This window comes from Teleopsis dalmanni, chromosome X, assembly GCF_002237135.1.
Source record: "Teleopsis dalmanni isolate 2A chromosome X, ASM223713v2, whole genome shotgun sequence".
Taxonomy (NCBI): Eukaryota; Metazoa; Arthropoda; class Insecta; order Diptera; family Diopsidae; genus Teleopsis; species Teleopsis dalmanni.
Genome location: NC_051848.1, coordinates 14,447,283 through 14,467,194, shown reverse-complemented (window position 1 = coordinate 14,467,194; position 19,912 = coordinate 14,447,283). Strand labels below are relative to the sequence as shown.

At 31.8% G+C, this 19,912-nt stretch overlaps 2 protein-coding genes and 1 long non-coding RNA gene across 6 annotated transcripts in view; 2 read left to right on the top strand and 1 right to left on the bottom strand.

Annotated features, from left to right (window-relative positions):
• The first annotated feature begins 2,260 nt into the window (after nt 1-2,260).
• On the top strand, nt 2,261-5,735 carry LOC119689181. 2 transcript variants are annotated; one of them, XR_005253379.1, is made up of 3 exons: nt 2,261-4,406; nt 4,634-4,795; nt 5,016-5,735. It is a non-coding gene; the product is annotated as an uncharacterized LOC119689181 (long non-coding RNA). The 2 variants fall into 2 exon arrangements; XR_005253378.1 differs by having other exon boundaries at nt 2,261-4,436.
• A 731-nt stretch (nt 5,736-6,466) lies between these two features.
• LOC119687627 (basic-leucine zipper transcription factor A) overlaps nt 6,467-19,912 on the bottom strand; it is a 35,943-nt gene continuing 22,497 nt past the window's right edge. For 2 of the 3 annotated variants that reach the window (XM_038102022.1, XM_038102023.1), the window contains exons 3-10: nt 13,246-13,308; nt 13,040-13,178; nt 12,841-12,955; nt 11,691-12,761; nt 11,509-11,628; nt 10,935-11,431; nt 7,114-7,213; nt 6,467-7,037 (exon numbers count right to left, since the gene is read on the bottom strand). In XM_038102022.1, coding sequence (XP_037957950.1) covers nt 6,921-7,037; nt 7,114-7,213; nt 10,935-11,431; nt 11,509-11,628; nt 11,691-12,761; nt 12,841-12,955; nt 13,040-13,178; nt 13,246-13,308 — 2,222 coding nt within the window. In that variant the 3' untranslated portion in view covers nt 6,467-6,920. The remainder of the gene's footprint in view (nt 7,038-7,113; nt 7,214-10,934; nt 11,432-11,508; nt 11,629-11,690; nt 12,762-12,840; nt 12,956-13,039; nt 13,179-13,245; nt 13,309-19,912) is intronic. The other variant, XM_038102024.1, reaches the window with a different exon arrangement.
• On the top strand, nt 9,507-10,709 carry LOC119687628. Its single transcript, XM_038102025.1, has 3 exons — nt 9,507-9,599; nt 9,658-10,301; nt 10,382-10,709. The coding sequence occupies exons 1-3, from the start codon at nt 9,590-9,592 to the stop codon at nt 10,502-10,504; spliced, it is 777 nt and encodes a 258-aa protein (XP_037957953.1). The 5' UTR covers nt 9,507-9,589; the 3' UTR covers nt 10,505-10,709.

Below are 19,912 nucleotides of genomic sequence, written 5' to 3'. Positions count from 1 at the left end.
GTCAATTTTGGTGTTTCTATCTTAGTTTTTTAATGAATTGTAGCTCTATCTGTCTCTCTCTCTCTATCTATTTTTCTATCTTTCCATATATATATATGTATATATATATGTATTTATATATATATACTCGTATATATAAGTATATAGTTTTTCCTTTTAAGTGTTCATATTTATTTGTTTGAGATATGTTTGTACGGCTGATTCCCTGAGACCCTAACTTGTGACTTTTCACATCAGTTTCACAAGTTTTGATCTCCGGTATTGGCCACAAACTTGCTGTTTTGAAAGTTTCTTTTCATATTGTTAAGTAGTTAAAGTTTTTTTTCCATTTAAATTAATATATATTCCTAATTTGAATTGTAATCGTTCTATTGTTTAATCATGCGGTCTTGAAATCATCTATCATCTTACTGCTATGTAGATGTTTACTTCCGTTTAACTATTTGAAGTATTTAAGTATTTTTGTTTTTTGTATTAATGAATACTCTCAAGGGTAAGTAAGAATACATGAATAACAATTAATTAACATTAATTTATAGGTTGAACAAAAGTCATCTGAAAGAGTTCTAAGAACGAAACTATTAGAATTTATGCACTATGGGAAGAAACACTCACACTAGATGATCTGAGTAGAAGGTTCAGCACCAAAAATGCTATAGTTTATTTATAAGTATAATTGAGGATAAGTTTATTATATTAACATCTCTCATTTCAGAAGTAAAAACTCAGCGATGTCTGTGCAATTGATTTCTTATAAGTTTCAACTCTAAAAATCCGAAAAATCAAAAAACTTCAAAAACTTCGGAATAAGGTGTGATGAAACAAAAACAAAGTAGAGAGGTTACACATTTACGATATTCATTAGAATACTCAACACAAGGTACTGTATGTATTGTTGTTGTAGCCCGGACAGGTTACCTTTTTTTTGACTCCTTAATGAAAGATGTGAGCAGTACTTAATCATATGTACAGGCAACACGTAGATCTGACCATTCCTATAACCAATACTTTTATTTATTTAGTATTTTTGTATATATTATTTTTTTTTACTGTTATTAAGTTTTAGTTTTTGTTTATATTATTACAGAATGAATAACTAACCGTCTTGCACTTTTGAATAGCTTTCGAATTGCTAAACATCCAATTGTTAGAAGCCGAAAATTCGTAACTATGAAAGTTTCTAGTATATTTGAAAAACGTATCAATGCACTCAAATTGTGACTCTTCAAGGTGAAAACCCGAATTTCAGGTGTACTTAGTCGGCAATATCCGTAGTTATTATAAAGTCAAAGGTATGTTTTTTATAACACTGTCTTGAATGTATTTATCCACCATATATGATTTGTCTCTTGCAGCATAAATTCTCATAAACTGCTAATTCCTACAAGCATTGTGGTCAAATCCCGAATTCACACGTCATTGATGATCAAGTGCTTCACTCCACTCTTATTGAAACTTCACAGTTCACAGGAAAATCAAACTAAACAGGTATTCCAAAATCAGTGAAAATACAGCGGTTATAAGAAAAACAAACATTGTTGAACCTGAAACTTACAGCAGCTCTCTAGTCGTATTTTTCTGATTTTGAAAAAAAACACAGCACAATAACAGATACAGATATGAGAACATGTTAAAGACTCATTTCATCTTACCTACATAAAACTGATTACAAAATATTTCGATCTAGAGAAATTAAATTATAGTCTCTGCAAAGAAATTTTAGTCTATATTTAAATTAAAAATCTTTTTTCTCTGAACTGTGCTAAGAATTTTTTATGTTCTTCTGCCTTTTCAGAAGTGTTAAATGGCACTTGGTCGTATTATTTGATTAAAACGTCATTTATAAATATTCTTCTCTTTCTTTAAGCTTTCTTTATATTTAACTCCTACAAAAGTTAGTCCACAACTAGATACATCTGTCTGAACATACAGAATGTTTGCTCTGCTTAAAGCGTAGTAAATTTTCCGACCTGACTGTTTCGGATTGTCTAAGCCAGGGGAAGACTACCAGCCCAGGAGTTGGTAACCCAGTCTGTTGCTAGAAAATGCCTGATAGGTAACATGTTGACTTATTTTTTGAAATACAAAATAGCACAAACGATTTGCATTACTCAGAATGGTCGATGCTCTACTTCGTTGTAAGGCAGTATCAATTCTATTCTACTTTTATATTTCGTCAATAAAAATAAAACAATATCAATTAAAATATATTTAAAACAAATTAAAGCAACAGAGATAATTAGTAAAAATTACTTTTATATCAAAACTTAACGTTACTGTATATGCTTTACTTAATTTTTATAAGAGAATTATGACAGATATCTTCAAAGATTTGATTTCAAGATGTAAAACATAATGTGCACCCAGTTGGAGAAAATCTTCAAATGATATTGATGATATTCGTCATCTACATACTCTATTCACGTATAACAGCTTGCAGTTATAAAAGTTTACAGACTAAAAACTCATCTCTTCAGAAATTCAGTGATTATGTCTTACGTAGGGTTTACTTTTTACTACTCTTTATAAGTAAAGTTATATGGAGATTCTCTAATATTTTCAAATGGACTTTTTGCGATTAATAGATGCAAGACAAAATTAAACATTTTTTTTTGTGTGTTTTGAGAAAAATTAACATGTGATATCGCAAGCCAGAGTTCATACAGATACAGCTATCTAATTACTTTTCAGTAAATAGTCTATGAAATCTTTTGAAATTTCTCAGATCATGTTATAACAATTATTATATCTTCGTTTTCAACATTATCATCGTCATCATCGTCATGTAATGTGAAAAGTTTTCTGTAAAGTTGGAGATTCTAGTTATTAATAGTTTACTTTATATTCTGTGAATGTGCGTTCATTATTTGCACTGAACTCTTGAAGAATTCATTTTTATTATGTATTTGATCCAGCCCAGTCTATGAGATTGATTCGCATACATCATTCTAATGAATTTTGTACTCTCCTTTTCGGTTGGCTCCTTTTTGGAATAATGTTTTTGGCTTCTGCAGCATAATGTATACTATGTATAATACTTGTCGAATTGTATTCCTGTAAATACCAGGAATATATTCCTGTTAATAATTTCGTGATACCAGTCCTGAGTTATAATAACTAAATACGTATTTTCACATTTTTGGCGTCGTTATCATTCCTCAACGCTATATCAATTTATGTAAAGTTCGTTACGCCTTGAAATGTGTGTGGTCGTCAACATAGACGATCTATGGTCGTATTTTTCTTGTTATGGAGATGACTGGTTACTTCCTTTTTTCTAAGTCCTTTTTAGCGAAATTGCTAATGCTGCTGCTTCCTTTTAAATTCAGAAATTTTCTTTCGCAAGACTGAAACATTCTTTTAATTTGATTGGTAGCTATTTATGCAGAACAAGCTTGCAAATTAAAAAGATTGTTTTTATAAATTTTTAATCTAACCAGATAAGATATTAAACAATGTTTTAATGTTATGAAACTCAGTAGGTGTATTATTCATGGATTTAAAGATGAAATGATGTAGTAGCTGACCTTAAGAAAGTTAATGTACGTGATTAATATGCTTTCGAATAAAAATAGAAAAATTGGAAAGTATTCGTTAAATGAGTACTTTTTCATCAGTGACTGTAATGCTTAAAAATAAAAATTCATTGACTTCTATAACACCCCCATATAGAAACTGTTGAAACCTACACTAACTTAATTAGTAACGTATACTGCAGAAACTCTTCATTCGGTTGAGGCGATATTTAAACGAAGAGTATTTTAGGCGAAATAATTTTGAGTATCGATATACGCAAAAGCTCTTCAATATGTACACCGTTATCTAAATATATAACTTATAACAGAACCTTTGTGAATCTGTTATAGCACAGACAACAATATTATGGATTAATACGAAAAGTTACCTAAATCTAATCAGTTATCTAAATATATAACTTGTAACAGAACCTTTATGAATCTATTGTAGCACAGACAACAATATTATGAATTGATGCGAAAAGGTTTGTGTATATATTATGAAATGCTGGATAGCCGTTCCATATCGAATGTGTAGATATGTCTGACCATATCAATTGCTGGTGCGCTTTTTATGTAGGAACATAGGTATTCTTTATTGTTTTTTTTCCATATCTTTTTTTTTCTTTGTTATATTTAGGAACCTTAACATTTGTGTTTCGCTCTTACACTGAGCCTAAATATCCTAAGATTGATGTATGATATATTATAACTATATGTTTAATAATATGGCTACGGACCTTGAAGCGATGGAATGCATATTATTATACTCAAAAGAAACTCAAATACTCGACTAACCTGCGTACTTTTTTCCAGTTCTATAAATAGCAGTACTTCGCTAATGGGATTTCATTAAAATTGGAAGTTGATCCGGATCAATAAGACATTAAGGTCATTAAGGAGGTCATATTAAAAATCTATGTAAAGTTTGATAAACGTTTGCTTATTTATTTTAACAACAGAAATTTAATAAAAACTGAACAATAATCCATTGATAATTAAATCAATTCATTAACTAACATAAATGATTAATTCACATGACCAATACTAAAGTATATAAGCAAATAGTAAACAATGCATATTAGCGAATAATCAGTACATGAGATTTATTTCACTAGACCATCGAGCAGACGTATTCATAGCATGTGATCGGGATTAGCAAATCTGCTGTCGACTCGGTCAACACTATCTTGCATTTTACAATTTTTTCGGATTACTGAGGATTCGGAGGATATCCGAATTACTGGAGGCCTTAACTAACCCAAAGCCGTACTTAATTGGTATGTGTTCTAACTTTCACTTCTATTCAAAAACTATTCTATTAATATTTATATTAATATTATTTATATTAATATTATTTATATTAATATTATTTATATTAATATTATTTATATTAATATTATTTATATTAATATTATATTTATATTAACATTTTATATTATTTTATATTTATTAATGTTAATATATTTTAATTACAAAGCCAAGCCTTTTTCATTGCAGCAAATGTGCTACAACAGCGCTCTATTAATTCAACTGATCCAAACCTTGCATCTGTAACGATAAAATCTGTAAAACCACACTTTCCCTGGAACCTAAGAAGTATAGATTCCTTTAAGCAAGCCATCCGTCAGTGGCGAATGTTAAGTTAATTGGAAGATCGACTTGTTCACACACTTACTCAACTTGAAGTTAATCGGAGCTAAATGCTAAACCAGTACCATAAACGAATATTTTTGATACAGTCATTGGAGTGTGCCTATACTGCAATCTATATTAGCGCAAAACTGAACGTAACTGATGCAAAACTATTTCTCGTTACACATAGTTGCAACAGCGAATGTGATTTTATTCCAAGATTTATGACAAACGCTTTAATGTCGGGTTATAGTATATACCTACATATATGTACACGTATTAACCATTGCTCACTACCGTTGTTGATATTATTACAATCCAAAAGGATCCACCTATTATTGTTTCAATTGGAAGTGATAAGCAATTGAAAGTGTCGTTTTGGTAGACTATTGTTTTTGGAACGTAGACCTAGCCGCTTTTGGATCCACTATCTTCATATCGTCTGCCTTCGTTAAATAAAACCATACTTCTCTTGGCAGTCAAGTGGTCATAACAACAAAGTGCAAACATCTACTATATTCACCTGCTATATATATATATATTCAAACACCTACTATATTCTGATTTTTTTAAAAAACATAACTAATCTCGAATATGAAATATGAATAATAATTTGTTTCAATCTAATTCAATTTACCAATTGTAATATTTTAAGCATTCTTAAATAAATTAAATTTTATTAATAATAACTATAAACCAATTCAAATGATCTATAACTGAAGTATCTACAACTGCTAAGTAAGTAACAGAGAATAAGATATGTGTGTTTATGTTGAAAAAAAATTAGTGGATAGTAAGCTTTTAAGGATAGTTACAGAGAAGAAACCCTGCGTGATAAAAGAAAAATTCTTTAGCTTTAACCATTAGTAGGCTTGTGAGATATTGATATACAAAAAATTATCAAAAAAATTGGTAAAAGGTTTTTGTAAATATAATCAAAAATTGTCCCAAAAAAAGAAATTAACTTTGGACCATTCAAATATCCATACCGATTCATATATAAAGGTATCGAATTGAGACAAGCTTTAAAAAGAATGTATGTAGTTTTTCTGTAATATTCGTTATATCAAATGACGTTAAATTGGGTATTCGTTGTATCAGAATCTACTGTATATGAGTAACCATTTAAATGAAACAATTTTAGAATATCACGAGTTTCGAACTGAAGGCTTTTCTCGGGGATACGTTAAATATTGGAGATGGATCCGCTACCTATACGATTGTTTTCGTTTTAACTCCCGAAATGAAAGTACTTTCACACCTAAGACTCTGCATATAAGTAATACTATATGTGTATACATTAATGAGAAGATAGCTAGTATTTTTAAGACTTTAAATTTTTAGTCAAAAACAATTTATTTGCAGCAAATGCTTATAAATTCATAACATTATATAAAGTTTTTAAAGTATTACTTATCAAATTACAAAGGTTTTATTTTTTTTCATAACTACAGTTTAGTATATTTTTATGTAAGTAAATGTGAGTGTATATAACGTATAACAATTATTGTTTTAAAATTTCAACTCGAGTTGTGAGCTGTGATTGATCTGCCCTTATACTCTACCTCCTTCGGTTAAAAGTAGTAAGTACTTTAGAATACAAATATTTTGATTTGAGTGTAGTTTGCGAGTTGGAAATGCAGTTTTTTAATATTAGAAGTTTATTGAATGTGGTATCGCATTCAATTAAATTTGGTACTTAAAATTAATTACTTTAATTTTTTTTCTTTATTTTAAAATAAATTATCTTATAGATTTTTTTCGGCGTTGTTAAGGTTCATTGATGTGTGCATTTGTCTTTTGATTTCTTTTTACGATCTTCACTTGAATTCGATCGGCGTGTGCCTTGAATTGGCATATAAGGCGGCGTTGGACTTGAGCTTTGATCTGAAATAAAAACAAAAATTAGTATATGTGATTGAAGTTTGTATATCTACTTTCAAGTAGATTTAATATGTAATACATATATACCAAATGATCCTGATTTAGAGTAGTTCATACGTGGCGACAAATCATGGCTACTTAATGTAGAGTCATGTGATTCCATTGAATAGTTTTCCGATCTAAAAAGAAAAACGCTATTGGTTACTTGAAAAAATTTATATATATTAGATATATATAAGTACATCGCTGAAGTAAGTTACGGCATACGTGAAAACATAATCTTAATTAAAAAGCAAATTATATTCACGCAACTTCTGTGAACAAAAACAATACACATACCCAACCTATTTATTTCTAATATATTTTTTATTTTTTTGGAATTATTCTACATTCCGGAATAAGCATCAACAGTTGTTATTTGTGTTATAATAATAAATATCTAAACAAGGAAACGAATGAATTTTGAATAAGTGAATGCTTATAACCTAGACAACTTATAACATGAATGTCCACGCCACCCGCAAAATCAGCATTGAATCAGAACTTCCTTAAAAAAATTATATTTTGGGATTTGCTCTCTGAGCACATATGCATTTGTTGATGTTATGTGGTTTATTATTATTATGAATGTGGAAGAGCAAATGCCGGCGAATTGGAATGATTGACGGCATTATAGGCAAAAAATACTATATCTTATAATGTATTATTATGTTTTATGATTTATGATTCTAATATAAACACAGCAAGTGGATCTGTTTATAAAAACTTTCAGTGACAATTAACAAAACTACAGAAAAAGGTGCGAACATGAAAGTCAAGTACGGCTTTGGGTTAGTTGGTTAAGGTGCGCTGATTCTGAGCTTCAAATTTGGCAGGACCCAAGTTCGATTCCTGGCACTTGCAGTCTTAAAAAATTATTTACGATTAATTAAATACAAGAATTATTTCCAAGTACACTGATGATGGATATTTGGCAATATTTGAAACAACTGTATGGTCAGCCAAAAATTCAATTAATTAAAATAATATAAAATGAATTTTTGTTCTTGTAGTTCACTACTGTTCGAAAAAACCTCTTTATTGTTATGTTTGTATATAACTATATTCAAGAGAAACGTCAAAGAAAGTGCCGAAATCTTGAGTTTACCAGCCACTTTTAACTCCCAACAGTGCAATGATTTGAAACATACGGTTTACGATGGGCTTATGTGGTTCGCTCATCATGTAAAACGCGCATTGTTGCATCCGGAAATAATTGGATAGACGTCTAATGAAGCGCGTTATAACAATAAAGGCAAAACTAAAAGTCGGACTGCTCGAGTGGTGAAATATGGTGCCAGAAACCATACAAAAATTGGTTTCTTCGATACCAAGGCGACTCGAAGCTGTTATCAAACAAAAGGGTTGGTCATTAAATATTAATTGTAACCTTAAATAATTTTTTTTATTTGTTTTTTAATTTTTGCATAAGATGTGCCAAAAATTTTGTTCAGCCTAATTTAGTACATTAGATAATAAAATGAAATAAAATGATTTTAATTGGAAATTAAGCATTTTGTCTAAAAAAAATGTGTGTTAATTTAAAATCGCTTCATTAACGGGGTAAAAACAGTGTTAAAAAGCAATATGTTTGCTGTGCCAATAATTATGTTTGTCACTGTATATACTAAGGTCATCTGTGCTTATAGTTCAAAACTATATGAACTACATTCAATAGAAATTGAAGCCTTGCTCATATCAATAATATCAATCACCTCAGCTTCTTTCTTATACATATTTTTTTCTTTCGTTCCCAATTAGTTTTTTAGTTGTTTAGTTCACCGATACTAGGCACAATTCATTTATTTTGACATTAAGTATTCTTGGACTACAATACGTTATATAATGAAAACTTTATGAGATAACAACTAGAAGTATTTTTTGCATTGAATTTGAGTAGCAATTGGTCCACATCACGAAGTCAGTCATCACCGATAATAACACGTAGCTCAGCACACACTTTTTAGTATTATAACTTTTCAGAAAAGGTATTTATTTAAAACTAAAAAGTATAGAGAGAATTTTTTGTAAAGTAATTCGGATTACTAGCTGTAACCTTTCGATGAAAGATATAGTATAATTTAAATCGACTGCGCACATCAGTATGCAGCATATCAATGCAGCAGTAATAAATAACATCGATTTAAAGTGTCCTTTAGACCACCCATATTCTTTAGACTATATAATACTTTCCTACAATAATGGCATAATCCATCCATTCCACTGAGAAAATCATCAATAAAAAATATTTCCTAAAATGACAATTCAAAATTGGGTAAGTTGATATATAATTGAGTAAGTACAGTTGATTTCATCTAAACGAGTAATAAAATCCATTTCATTATCACAATAACATTGACAAATGTTTCTGTCTATGAATCGTTAATGAAATATATTTGAACTGCTTTTCATTATTAAATTTGAAGAAATCGTTGTGTTTCAAAAAATTTTGTTAAGGAAAATATACATATTTTAATACATATATATTGTATATACATTGTAGAACACGCCTAAGAATGAAGAACAGTGAGTTGATTGTTTCTCAAGACATTCAAAGATAAATAACTCGTATATTTCCTTTTAGATAAAAAACTTGACAAACTCCACGGCTTAAACCAAAACGAGTACAAGTTAGCACCGTTAGTACAGGCAGAATTTGGCTGCGACCAAGGCGGTGCTACCGGAAAGAAACGTGGTCCTGCAAGGAAACGTGTTCCAGCTATCTGTAGAAAAAATATAAAAATGCCTGGTCGCGGTCAAATGGAAGCGGCACGTAACAAGGCAGTACCTAAGAACAAGGTTCCACGTGACAATTGCGGAGGAGTTCGCCGCAGAGGTGTCGCTGCTCGAGGCGGTTTACGCCGTGGAGATGTCCGGGCTGTCCGGGGAGGACTGCGCAGACCAGGGGTCCCTGCAGCTCGAGGCGGAGTTCGCCGTGGAGGTGTACGTGCTGTTCGAGGCGGACTTTGTCGTGGTGGTGTACGTGCTGTTCGCGGCGGTCTTCGCTGCGCAGGAATCCGCGGTGCTCGTGGCGGAATACGCCGTGGTGGTGTCCCTGCTGTTCGACGAGGCAGAATTCGCCGTGGAGCTGCTCGCAGAGCTGGTCGCAAGCTGCAAGGAAAACTTGCTAATCGCCGTCGTAATGGTGCCGGAGTACGCAAGGGTAAGGCTAAACGCAAGGGTGTAAAACGTCGAGCTGCTCCGAGACGTGGTAATCGTAATATTGAAGTAAGTTTAATATAATTTTAGGAAAGTGTCAAAAAAAAAAAATAATTTAATATTTTGTTTTTTTTTTTTAAATTTTATAGGACATTGCCTTGCCTATTGTGTCACAACCTGTAACCGTCCCTGAGCCGAATATCATTTGTAGAAACTGGAAAATGTTCGCTCTCTTGGCATCAGTCCTAACCATTGCAGGTTACGTGACTTAAATTGTAGTTTAGAACAAAATTGTGTAGTAATAATTTGACAGTAAACACCGACGGACTGGACTGCTGACATGTAAAGATTCTTCAAATAAAAATTTTTAAATTTAACAGTTGGAAAAGAAGGAAGTCTTATCTATTTCATTATCGAATGTTATAAAAAAATAAACGAAAAAATCATGGAAGATCATGCAAACATCACAATTTAAAGTTGTTTTTAAAGTTAAGAACTTAGAAGTGAATATGGGATATACTATTTTAGTACATTGTTTGTATAATTTCTTTGTGCTTATCAATGCGCATTGCAGTTTACATGCTGCATGACATAGCTTTGCTTGTGTACGCGAATTGGTAATAATTTTTTAAATACGTACTCCTAGTAAGGGTGTGAGATAGGTTGAAACAAGTGAGTAAATTGGGCCATTGAGTTAATTACCTTGTCATTGAATTTTGAGGCAATATATGATTACTTTCTGGTCCAATATTCAATGATGCCGGTCTCTGACCTGGACGGCAACTATCTACTGGCAATGTATAAATGTCGTCCTCTCTGTTCAAATTACTGACATGTCTATTGGCGTTGGTGTGGTCACGTGTAAGACTGCCATTTGTAAGTGTGCCATTCTGCACACGTTGCTGTTGGTTGTGTAAAACATCAATGGGATTTGAATAAGCTTCCAAATCCAAGGGATCATCTAGATTGTGCTGCCTATGTGTTTGTTGTACATTATTGTGAGAACCCACATGTGCATTTTGGGCGGCAGTAGTTGAACTGTGCTTAGAGGATGACATGCAATCTTGAGGCAGTGAAAGTAAAGGTCCACAATGTAAACCATTTGAAGTAGAGCATAAGGTTGTAGATGCTGATGATTCCTTCTGCTGACTCTTACGTAGTCGTGCTTTCTCTTTTGCACGTTTGGCTTTTGCTTTTTCCTGTTAAATTTAATTATTGTATTAAGCAGTTAATCTTAATAGGCAAGTGGAATATGTAAGGCTTTTCTTTTACTCACTCTTTCCTGTAACATTTTAGCTAATTCTTTATCTTGTGCTTCAATGGCTAACAAGCGGTCACGTTCTTCTTGCGTCAAACCATCTCCAGCTTCCAATTCTTGCAGTTGTCTCGCAAGTAGCTGTTTTAAACAACAAAAAAGATATTACTAATTTATACTATTTATAATAAGGATGAATTTACTTCGTCTTTTTGCTCCTGTTTCAATTTTTTGCTCATTTCTTTGATTTCTTCCATTGGCAAACCAATTTCTTTGAGGCTAGCGTAATCACATGGATCCACATATAATTCAATATCGTCAGCATGTTGCTGCATATGCCGTTCCACTGCAGCTGCTGCATTGCGCTGATTGTTGTTGGAATTGTTGCCGACAAGTTGGTCGTACTTCTCTGGTGATAATTTCTGAAATTTTTGATCAAGTAAGTTTTCATTGGAGGGTGAAAGTTTTTTATTGATATTTTTAAGCTGTGCCGTTGAGTGGAATGGGGAGGTTGAATCGATTGCATCAACGTTGGAGTTGATGTCATAACGACGTATACTGTCGGCTACATCGGAGTATTCGATGAGTTCATCGACTTGGGGTGTAATGGGCGTGTGCAAGAGAGCGTGCTTTGGTGATGGTGATTGTGGTAGGTGTGGTGTATGTGGTGTAAGTGGTGATTTTGTTGTTTGTGGTGTATTAATGAAATCGAATACATTGCGGCGTGTTGCTGAGCTTGATGCGATTGCTGTTGCAGCAGATGTGGATGCAGATGAAGATGTAGATGATGTCGCCGATATAGTCGATGATGAATGTTGATGACGATGTTGATATTGTTGTGGCTGATGTTGGATGAAATTGTCTATGGTAAGTGCTGGTGGTGTGCGTCCAGTTTTTGAACGTTCGACAAATTGATTGAACTGTTGTTGTGGTTGCTGTTGTGGAGTTTGTTGTTTTTGTGGTGTTGTAATTGGTGACTTATCACTCACCAACATTTGATTAATATTTGTGTTATGAGCTGCATTCATTGGCATCGATAATCCAACATAACCATTTGTATTTGAGAAATGTTGTTGTTGCAATTGAATTGTTTGGTTTTGCTGTTGCTGTTGTTGTGATTGATAGTGATTGGGATACTTATGATATCTACCATTGGATGAAGATGCATCAAGGGAATTTTGTTGTAAGGTACTTGCTTTTGCAGGACGTGGTGGTGGCTTATGCTTATCACGTGCAGCCGGTGGCGGTACCGGTGGTAAGTTAACGTAAATTTCCTACAATTTAAAAAAAATATAATAATATTTGAAAGTAGTATTCGCATCAATTGCATTTACTGTATAAGTATACGTTTACCTGCATTTGTTGAGCTATCATTTCACTTTCTATGAGTTCTCTTTGTTGTTGCTCCTGTATATCAAGTTCCAACTTGTCAGCAATTTCCTTGGCGACTCGTTTGTCGTGTTGCTCTCTATTTTATGAAAAAAAAAGGAAATGTGAAGAAGTTTGATACACTTTATTTTCGTATTTAATTAATCAAAAAATTTTCATTTACTGTTCTATGAGATGCCGTCGATATTCCTCCGCTTGTTTTTCTGCATTTTCTTTTTCTTTAATTTGTTCATGCAAAGCTGTAGGAAAGTCCTCGCGAACTACTGCATTCCGAAAACGATTTCCTTTGTAGAAATCATTAACTACAATCGAGTTTTTTAAGAAAATTATTATTTTGTGACTATATTAAATGACTGCATATCAACTTACTTTCTTGGGATTGCAACTTATAGGCTAAAGCGCCATCTTCACGTACCAACCACTCTTTACAAACTGCAATTAAAAATCAAAAGAAATCAATAAATAATTGTTTAATTGATAACATACGTAACATAGGTAACATAGGTGTTCAAACGGGAGAAAAAATAGGTAAGTTAAAGCATGCAAATATTCGAAAAAACAAATATGTATTTTCCGGTCTGCACTACATTTCAGAGTGAGAAACACTGTTCTAGTACATTTCCTATATATTTTCATGGTAATCGTTTAATAAATATCACCATCTTCTCATATTCATTTCGATACCTTACCTTAAAACTCTTCTTTGCAATATATAGTTAAGGATTTGGTCATTTAAGTATTTTAAAAATCTTTCTTTTTAATTGTTAATAGTTTTTCATTTGGGCTCGCGCTATTCTAATTAATTTGGAACTGGAACTGTTGACTCAAATACTTGATTTTCTTTGCTTAAAAAATATTTTTTGCTCGGATCCTTCGACGGGATAGTTACTAGTAGTTGTTTCTCACCACAAGTAAACAGTGATTGACAAGAATATTCCAAGATCTAATGCATAGAAGTTGTTGTCTTCTTGGTTTGCTTCTAGAGTAATAGTGCTTACTGGAGATGTTATATATAGTATTAAAATTTTGTCTTCGTAAAGAAATGTTTTATAAAATCTGTTCACATTGTCAAACCCATCTACGTGGTAGGCACCTTGACGTGGTGTGGGGACTTAGCTACAACTCGGGCTATACTAATGAATATTCACAGTCACCTGGCACCTGTCTGATGACTGGAATATTCATCGTGTTTCTAGAACGAGGAACACAACTAAGATCTACCTTTAGGTTTAAGATAGTTGTCCATGCAGTCTATGTTTTACGTAGTAGAACAGATTAAGAGCTCTTCTCTAGATTTAATTCTGGACTTTGTTCACAAAGCTTTAAAGGGCTTTGTGTAATCAATAGTAAATTTGGTACAATACGACTGTTCTGGCCGTAATACCGGCTGTTGGGCGATGTCACGTCAAAACTTTACTAATAATGTTTGTTAATATAATAAAATAATTTTCTTATTCCGTATGTATTATTTCTTCATCATTGTCATTAGTGCTTTTAACAGTCCTTCGTCTACTGCAGTGTCTCCTTGCTGTTAATATAACAAGGTATTGAAGATTGATGATTTCCCGTACATCCTTCGTTTCATTTCTCCTTTATCAAGCACGTGGTCTCCTTCGGCTTTTTGTACTCTGTTCATAAGCTTTAAGTATATGTCCCGTCCATTTTATTAGAGTGATCTTGGTGACTTTTATAAACCCTTTTCATGGTGTAAATGACAAATTTCGTCATTGCATCTAATACGGACTTTAACCTTTTCACATCTTAGACTAAATAACTTTCTATATTCCATAGTTTTTTATATATTCTTTATCTAATAGCAACTACATAAAACACAACCCTAAAATTCTGCTCTAATGAAAGTATAGAATAGTTTTTTTTGAGCTTTCCAAAATATTGGTAAATTGTATGACGATATCTTAAGATTCCTTTATTATAGTCATTCAGTAATTCATACCTATATGCAATTGCTGTCATTAATATTGATTCTAAGTAAGAAACTATCACAAACTAGTATAAATAGTAACTGTGTTCCCGTCGTTTTGTCCTTGTGAAGTCCTTGTTCTGTCGTGGCATATTTTTCAATGGATCTTATTGAAATTATTAATCGATAACTTTTATTGTGATATTTAGTCATTATGTTTATTATTGGATAATAGAATTGAATTATTGGAATTTAAATAATTTCCCCTTAATGTTAATGCTAATTATTTTTTTTTTCAACGACCTTGATAGTTATTATGTCTTCAAAAATTTGAAGGTTGGTAAGCTCAATTTTTGTTCATTAAGTTGACCTGTTTATGGGTTCTTTAACTTCAAGACACAACAACAAAACCTAAATACCATAAAAATCAATCAAACTAGATATGCTATGAGTAGCCAATTTGTTGAAATTGTATGAAGTAGTTTTCTCTGCATACAAAGAAATTTCTAAACAAAATTTTCTAAAAAATTTCAAAAAAAAACCTAATATGTGTATAAATATAAAAAAAAAGATGTACTTGAAACAGGAAAAAAAGAAAAAATAAACATGAAAAATGGTATCAAATTACCTTAATGGAAATACAAAAAAAAAAAAAATAAAGAGAAGAAGAACGGCAAGAAAACGAGGCTTTAAATAAGAAATGCGCTTGAAGAATCAATCAAGTTAAGCGATCTTAGCTTCCAAATAATTCCCAAATAAATATTGATAAAATTATGAAGGTTGCTTTTCAAGAAAGATTGATTTTTTTTTCGTGTCAAACGGAACACTAAACACGTACTCGAAGACATGAAATAAAGTTCATACAAAATTGGAATAAGAGGGCGCATAATTCCCTAAACGAAAGCAGAGGCTGACTCATCGGGCTTGTGTGTATGCCTACACATGGAAGACGATCATTAGCAGAAAAAATTAATCGATCAAAGTGAAAATTAAACAAAGAAATTCTAGAGAAGAAAATAACAAGAGAGACGAGACAAGACAACGAGAAGGCATACCATCGAGTACAGTATAGTATAGATGTGGTTCAAATCGTACGTGAACTCTACGGCAACTGAATTGTTGCCGCTGGTGATGGCGTTAACGGGTAGTACCCAGACAATCGCACGTACGCTCTTTGTTTTCTTTTTGGATAATGAAACCTAATTTATATGGAGTTACAAGTAGCGTCGATCATATGCTGCGAGATACTTATGAACTTCAACGCATGTAGAACAGACTAAATCTGACATATAGACAGACAGACAGACACACAGATAAAAGGGAAGGCGGACAGACTGAACTATAAGTAAAGAGTTAACTTTTTTTGTTTATTTAAAACATTTCTTATTGTGATATAACATTTTTACTGTGTATGTGTGTATCTGTGTGTGAAATGTTGTCTGAACTCTTGCCACCCATTTTAAATTTAAATTTACGATTATTTCAGCAGCAGCGACTTTTCGTGTTGCCAGTGATGAGTAATAGGATGCAGTTCCACTTAATATGGCGACAAGTTCCTACTAAAAGTGTGAAACCGATTCTAGTTTTTTAGTACGTGGACAAGAATCGAAGAGCACTTATTCGAGATACATACTTACATACGGCATACGTATATGAAATGTTTACCATTAAAATCAATTTACAGTTTAATTTTTCACATACAATACAATAGAGTTCTTAATACAAAATTAGATTTTTATAATTGGTCTTAGAGACAGAGTTTTATTAAGATGAACTTTGCTACAATGGCTGAGATGAAACATCTATGACTATTATCGATACTTATCTAAACTAAATGTATATATACCATATGTCTATACATAGACATGTTATAGTGGATGATATGAATTAAATACATAACTCAGCTGCTATCATTATAATTCAGATAAAATGTATATTGGAGAGACGGATTAGACGATGTTGCCTTTATTAATAAGATGGATAATAAGAATTTTAAATTATAATGGTGGTCAAGGTTCGTTTTTGATAACATAAGAGATTATTTTAACTCAGCTGAACTATTTATTTTAAATTATATTTAAAAGCAAACTACTCTGTGAATATATTGGATGGGGTCCTGATGAGATAGGTGAGAAAAATTTGCATGATTCATATATACCCAATAATAACTGGAGGGAACCCAATATCTTTTGTAAGTACAAAAGCAGGCGTACTTCACGTGTGGTGAACGGTTTAAATCTCATTTTGGCTATATGAGCCTCGACTGTTAATATGTTGTTTCTCGAATCCCCCACTCATCTGCAAATTTTTAACTTTATGTTTAGAGGTTGTTAAAGGAGCATCTATACATTTTTTTTTTCTGAAGTATTTTAGTGGTATGCGAAAGGTCTGCGAAAGTCTTGCCCTCATATCACTCCATGCAAAATTATTTTAATATTTTTGCACAATCATATTAATCTGAAGAAGGTCTCAATATTAATCAGTTCTTTGACTAAAAGGTCCTTCGAAAGTCCTTTTTCAAAAATCTTATATACAAATAAGTCATCCAGACATTAGAAGTATTTAATAATAGTACCTCTTAAATAATTATAGTTTGGTAAAGTTCATTTATGAAAGCAGAGATCGGAAACATACTTTTCAAAACTAGCCATTCCTTTTTAATATTAAATATTACAAATATTAACAAAATATTTTATTAATGCTTTTCTGTAAAAATTAAGTATTTTTAATAAGAAATCTTGTCAAAGAAAATGATATGGGCGAAAGAGCTGAACTCAATGGTTTATTGCTTCTCTTCCATCTAACAGCATCATCAACGTTTTTAGCACATTTTGCAATACCAGAGTAATTTTTTTTGACTTCTCCGGTTATTGAAAAAATTCTACATGTTATCTTCACTTGGTTTCTATTACAAGTTATCGTCTTGAATGCTTCGTTCTCTTGCATTTTTTTTGTGATTATCGCAATGAGACAGCCAAGCTCCATCCGTTCCTGTATCTTCGAGTTTTCGGAATTTATGCAATATGCCACACAGTTATTGTTTTTCGCAAGTACTTTTGCAGTAAATTTCTTGTTTTTTTATTGCCATTCTTAATGTAATTTTTTCATGTAAATATTTTTTCGTGAGAAACCTTTTTATTTATTCTTTGTTAAGCAAATTTAAATACTGACCAAGAAAGTTAAGCTTATTATTAACAGGTTACTACGTATCGCTACACTCAAGAAAATGCTAGTTAGTTCTTGAGATATTTTTAGCTGAGTCAACAGTAATTTAGCTCCGAACTGTCATTATCAGCTAATAATTGATTCAACAAGGAGCGCCAGATTAGGATTGGCGTAAACATTGGCTATCAAGAACCTAAAGCAATTTTATTCAGTAGTCCCTGTGATCACTTGGGTGATTCACTGCAACAAGTGCTCCATTAAAATATATAAGTGTTCCATTAATGAGTTGTTCAGGTGATTTTATAGAAATATAGTTCAAAACCCAGCACATCTTCGAAGCGGAATATATATTGCATTTATTTTAAAAAAATGCAACGCAAACACGCCTAGAGTGATCCTGACTTAATTCATCTATTAAGGGATAGAGCTTAACTATTGTCAGTTTGGTTTTTTTTATAATTAATTATGTTGAATCAAGTTGAGCCAGTGCACTTGAGCACTTTTACTCTCTATTAACTGCGAGGTAGTTTCAAAAAACTTCTTTACAACTTGACTGGATTATTGTTTATTACTTCATTTGAATAAGCAATAGCTGACCTCAGAAATGCATACCTCCCCGAAGAGCCTGTAACCATTCTGAGATTCAATAACGTGGTGTTACCTTATTCTTAAATTTTATAAATGTCAAGTTTTTTTTTTCTTCAACTTAAGTAAATAAATTTAAACGGATAAAATTAAAACAATAACAAGGTTATAATAATTCTACAAGGTAGAATTATCAGTGATATACTGACACATTTTCATGAAATTCAGGCTAATAGAGGCTGAAATATAGTGTCTGAAGTGAAAGTCTTTCAAGATATCGGTACTAAATATTCTTGGATAGCTTCTACATTCGCGAAACTTTTTCCTTCAGCAACAAATAAATTTTTCCCAAAAAGTAAAAAGCGTAAGGTACTAAAAATCTGATAGATACAAATAGTAGTTAATTTTCAAATTGTTGTTATCCATAGATGGGCTCATTATACATACTATTTTTCAAAAAGTACTGTTTACTTTGGAACGCACCTTATATATTCATATTTTCGATTAAAATTCGACAAACTTATGTTTTTAGGATACCTAATTTGCTGTCCATGAAATTTAATAAGTTCTGATAGAATTCTGATGGAAATATTTTTAAATCTCTTCTGATGCATTTACGCATAGTCTCGTAGAAATATACGGTCAACACGAATTTTAGTTGGGAATATGCTGATTATCATTATCATATGTTGATCTTTAACCATTTTTAAACCATATATAACACTCATGAACTCCACAACGGAATAAAAAACTCACTTAATACGTTTCGGTGAAAATTTTACCAAACTTTAAACAAAATATTAGAATAAGTTTCAGTGTCAAGTCGCAAATAATACTTCAGCAACACTATAATAAAGCATGCCACATAATAGCACTAAAAATAAACATTTTTAAGGATCAAGGAGCAAGTAAATATTATTTCGGAAAAGTACATAAGGTTTCGAGTCTATCTGTATTACTGACATTGATTGTATAGGAATATCTGTTCTCGTATATTATATTTGTGTGTACCCAATCTCACTTTCATATTTTATTAATCAGAATCTGATATCTAATTTAATACATATATTAATTTTTTAAGTAGTCCAAATATTATATCGTCACTTCTAGAATACATTTTGTGTAATTCCATGTAACATCTACACGTACACCCTTCTATAATATATTATAAGTATTACCGTGAAAGAAAGCCACAACGCCCTTTATACAGATAGGATTTTAGTAAACAATTCCTTATCTAAACCAGCTGACATTTTAAACTTTTTTATCAGAATTTTAAAAATGTTTAATTAATTGCGTATTTATTTCAGCTTAGAAAGCTCAGCAGGTTTTCCAGTTTAGTGAAAGGGCGAAAGGTCACAGCCT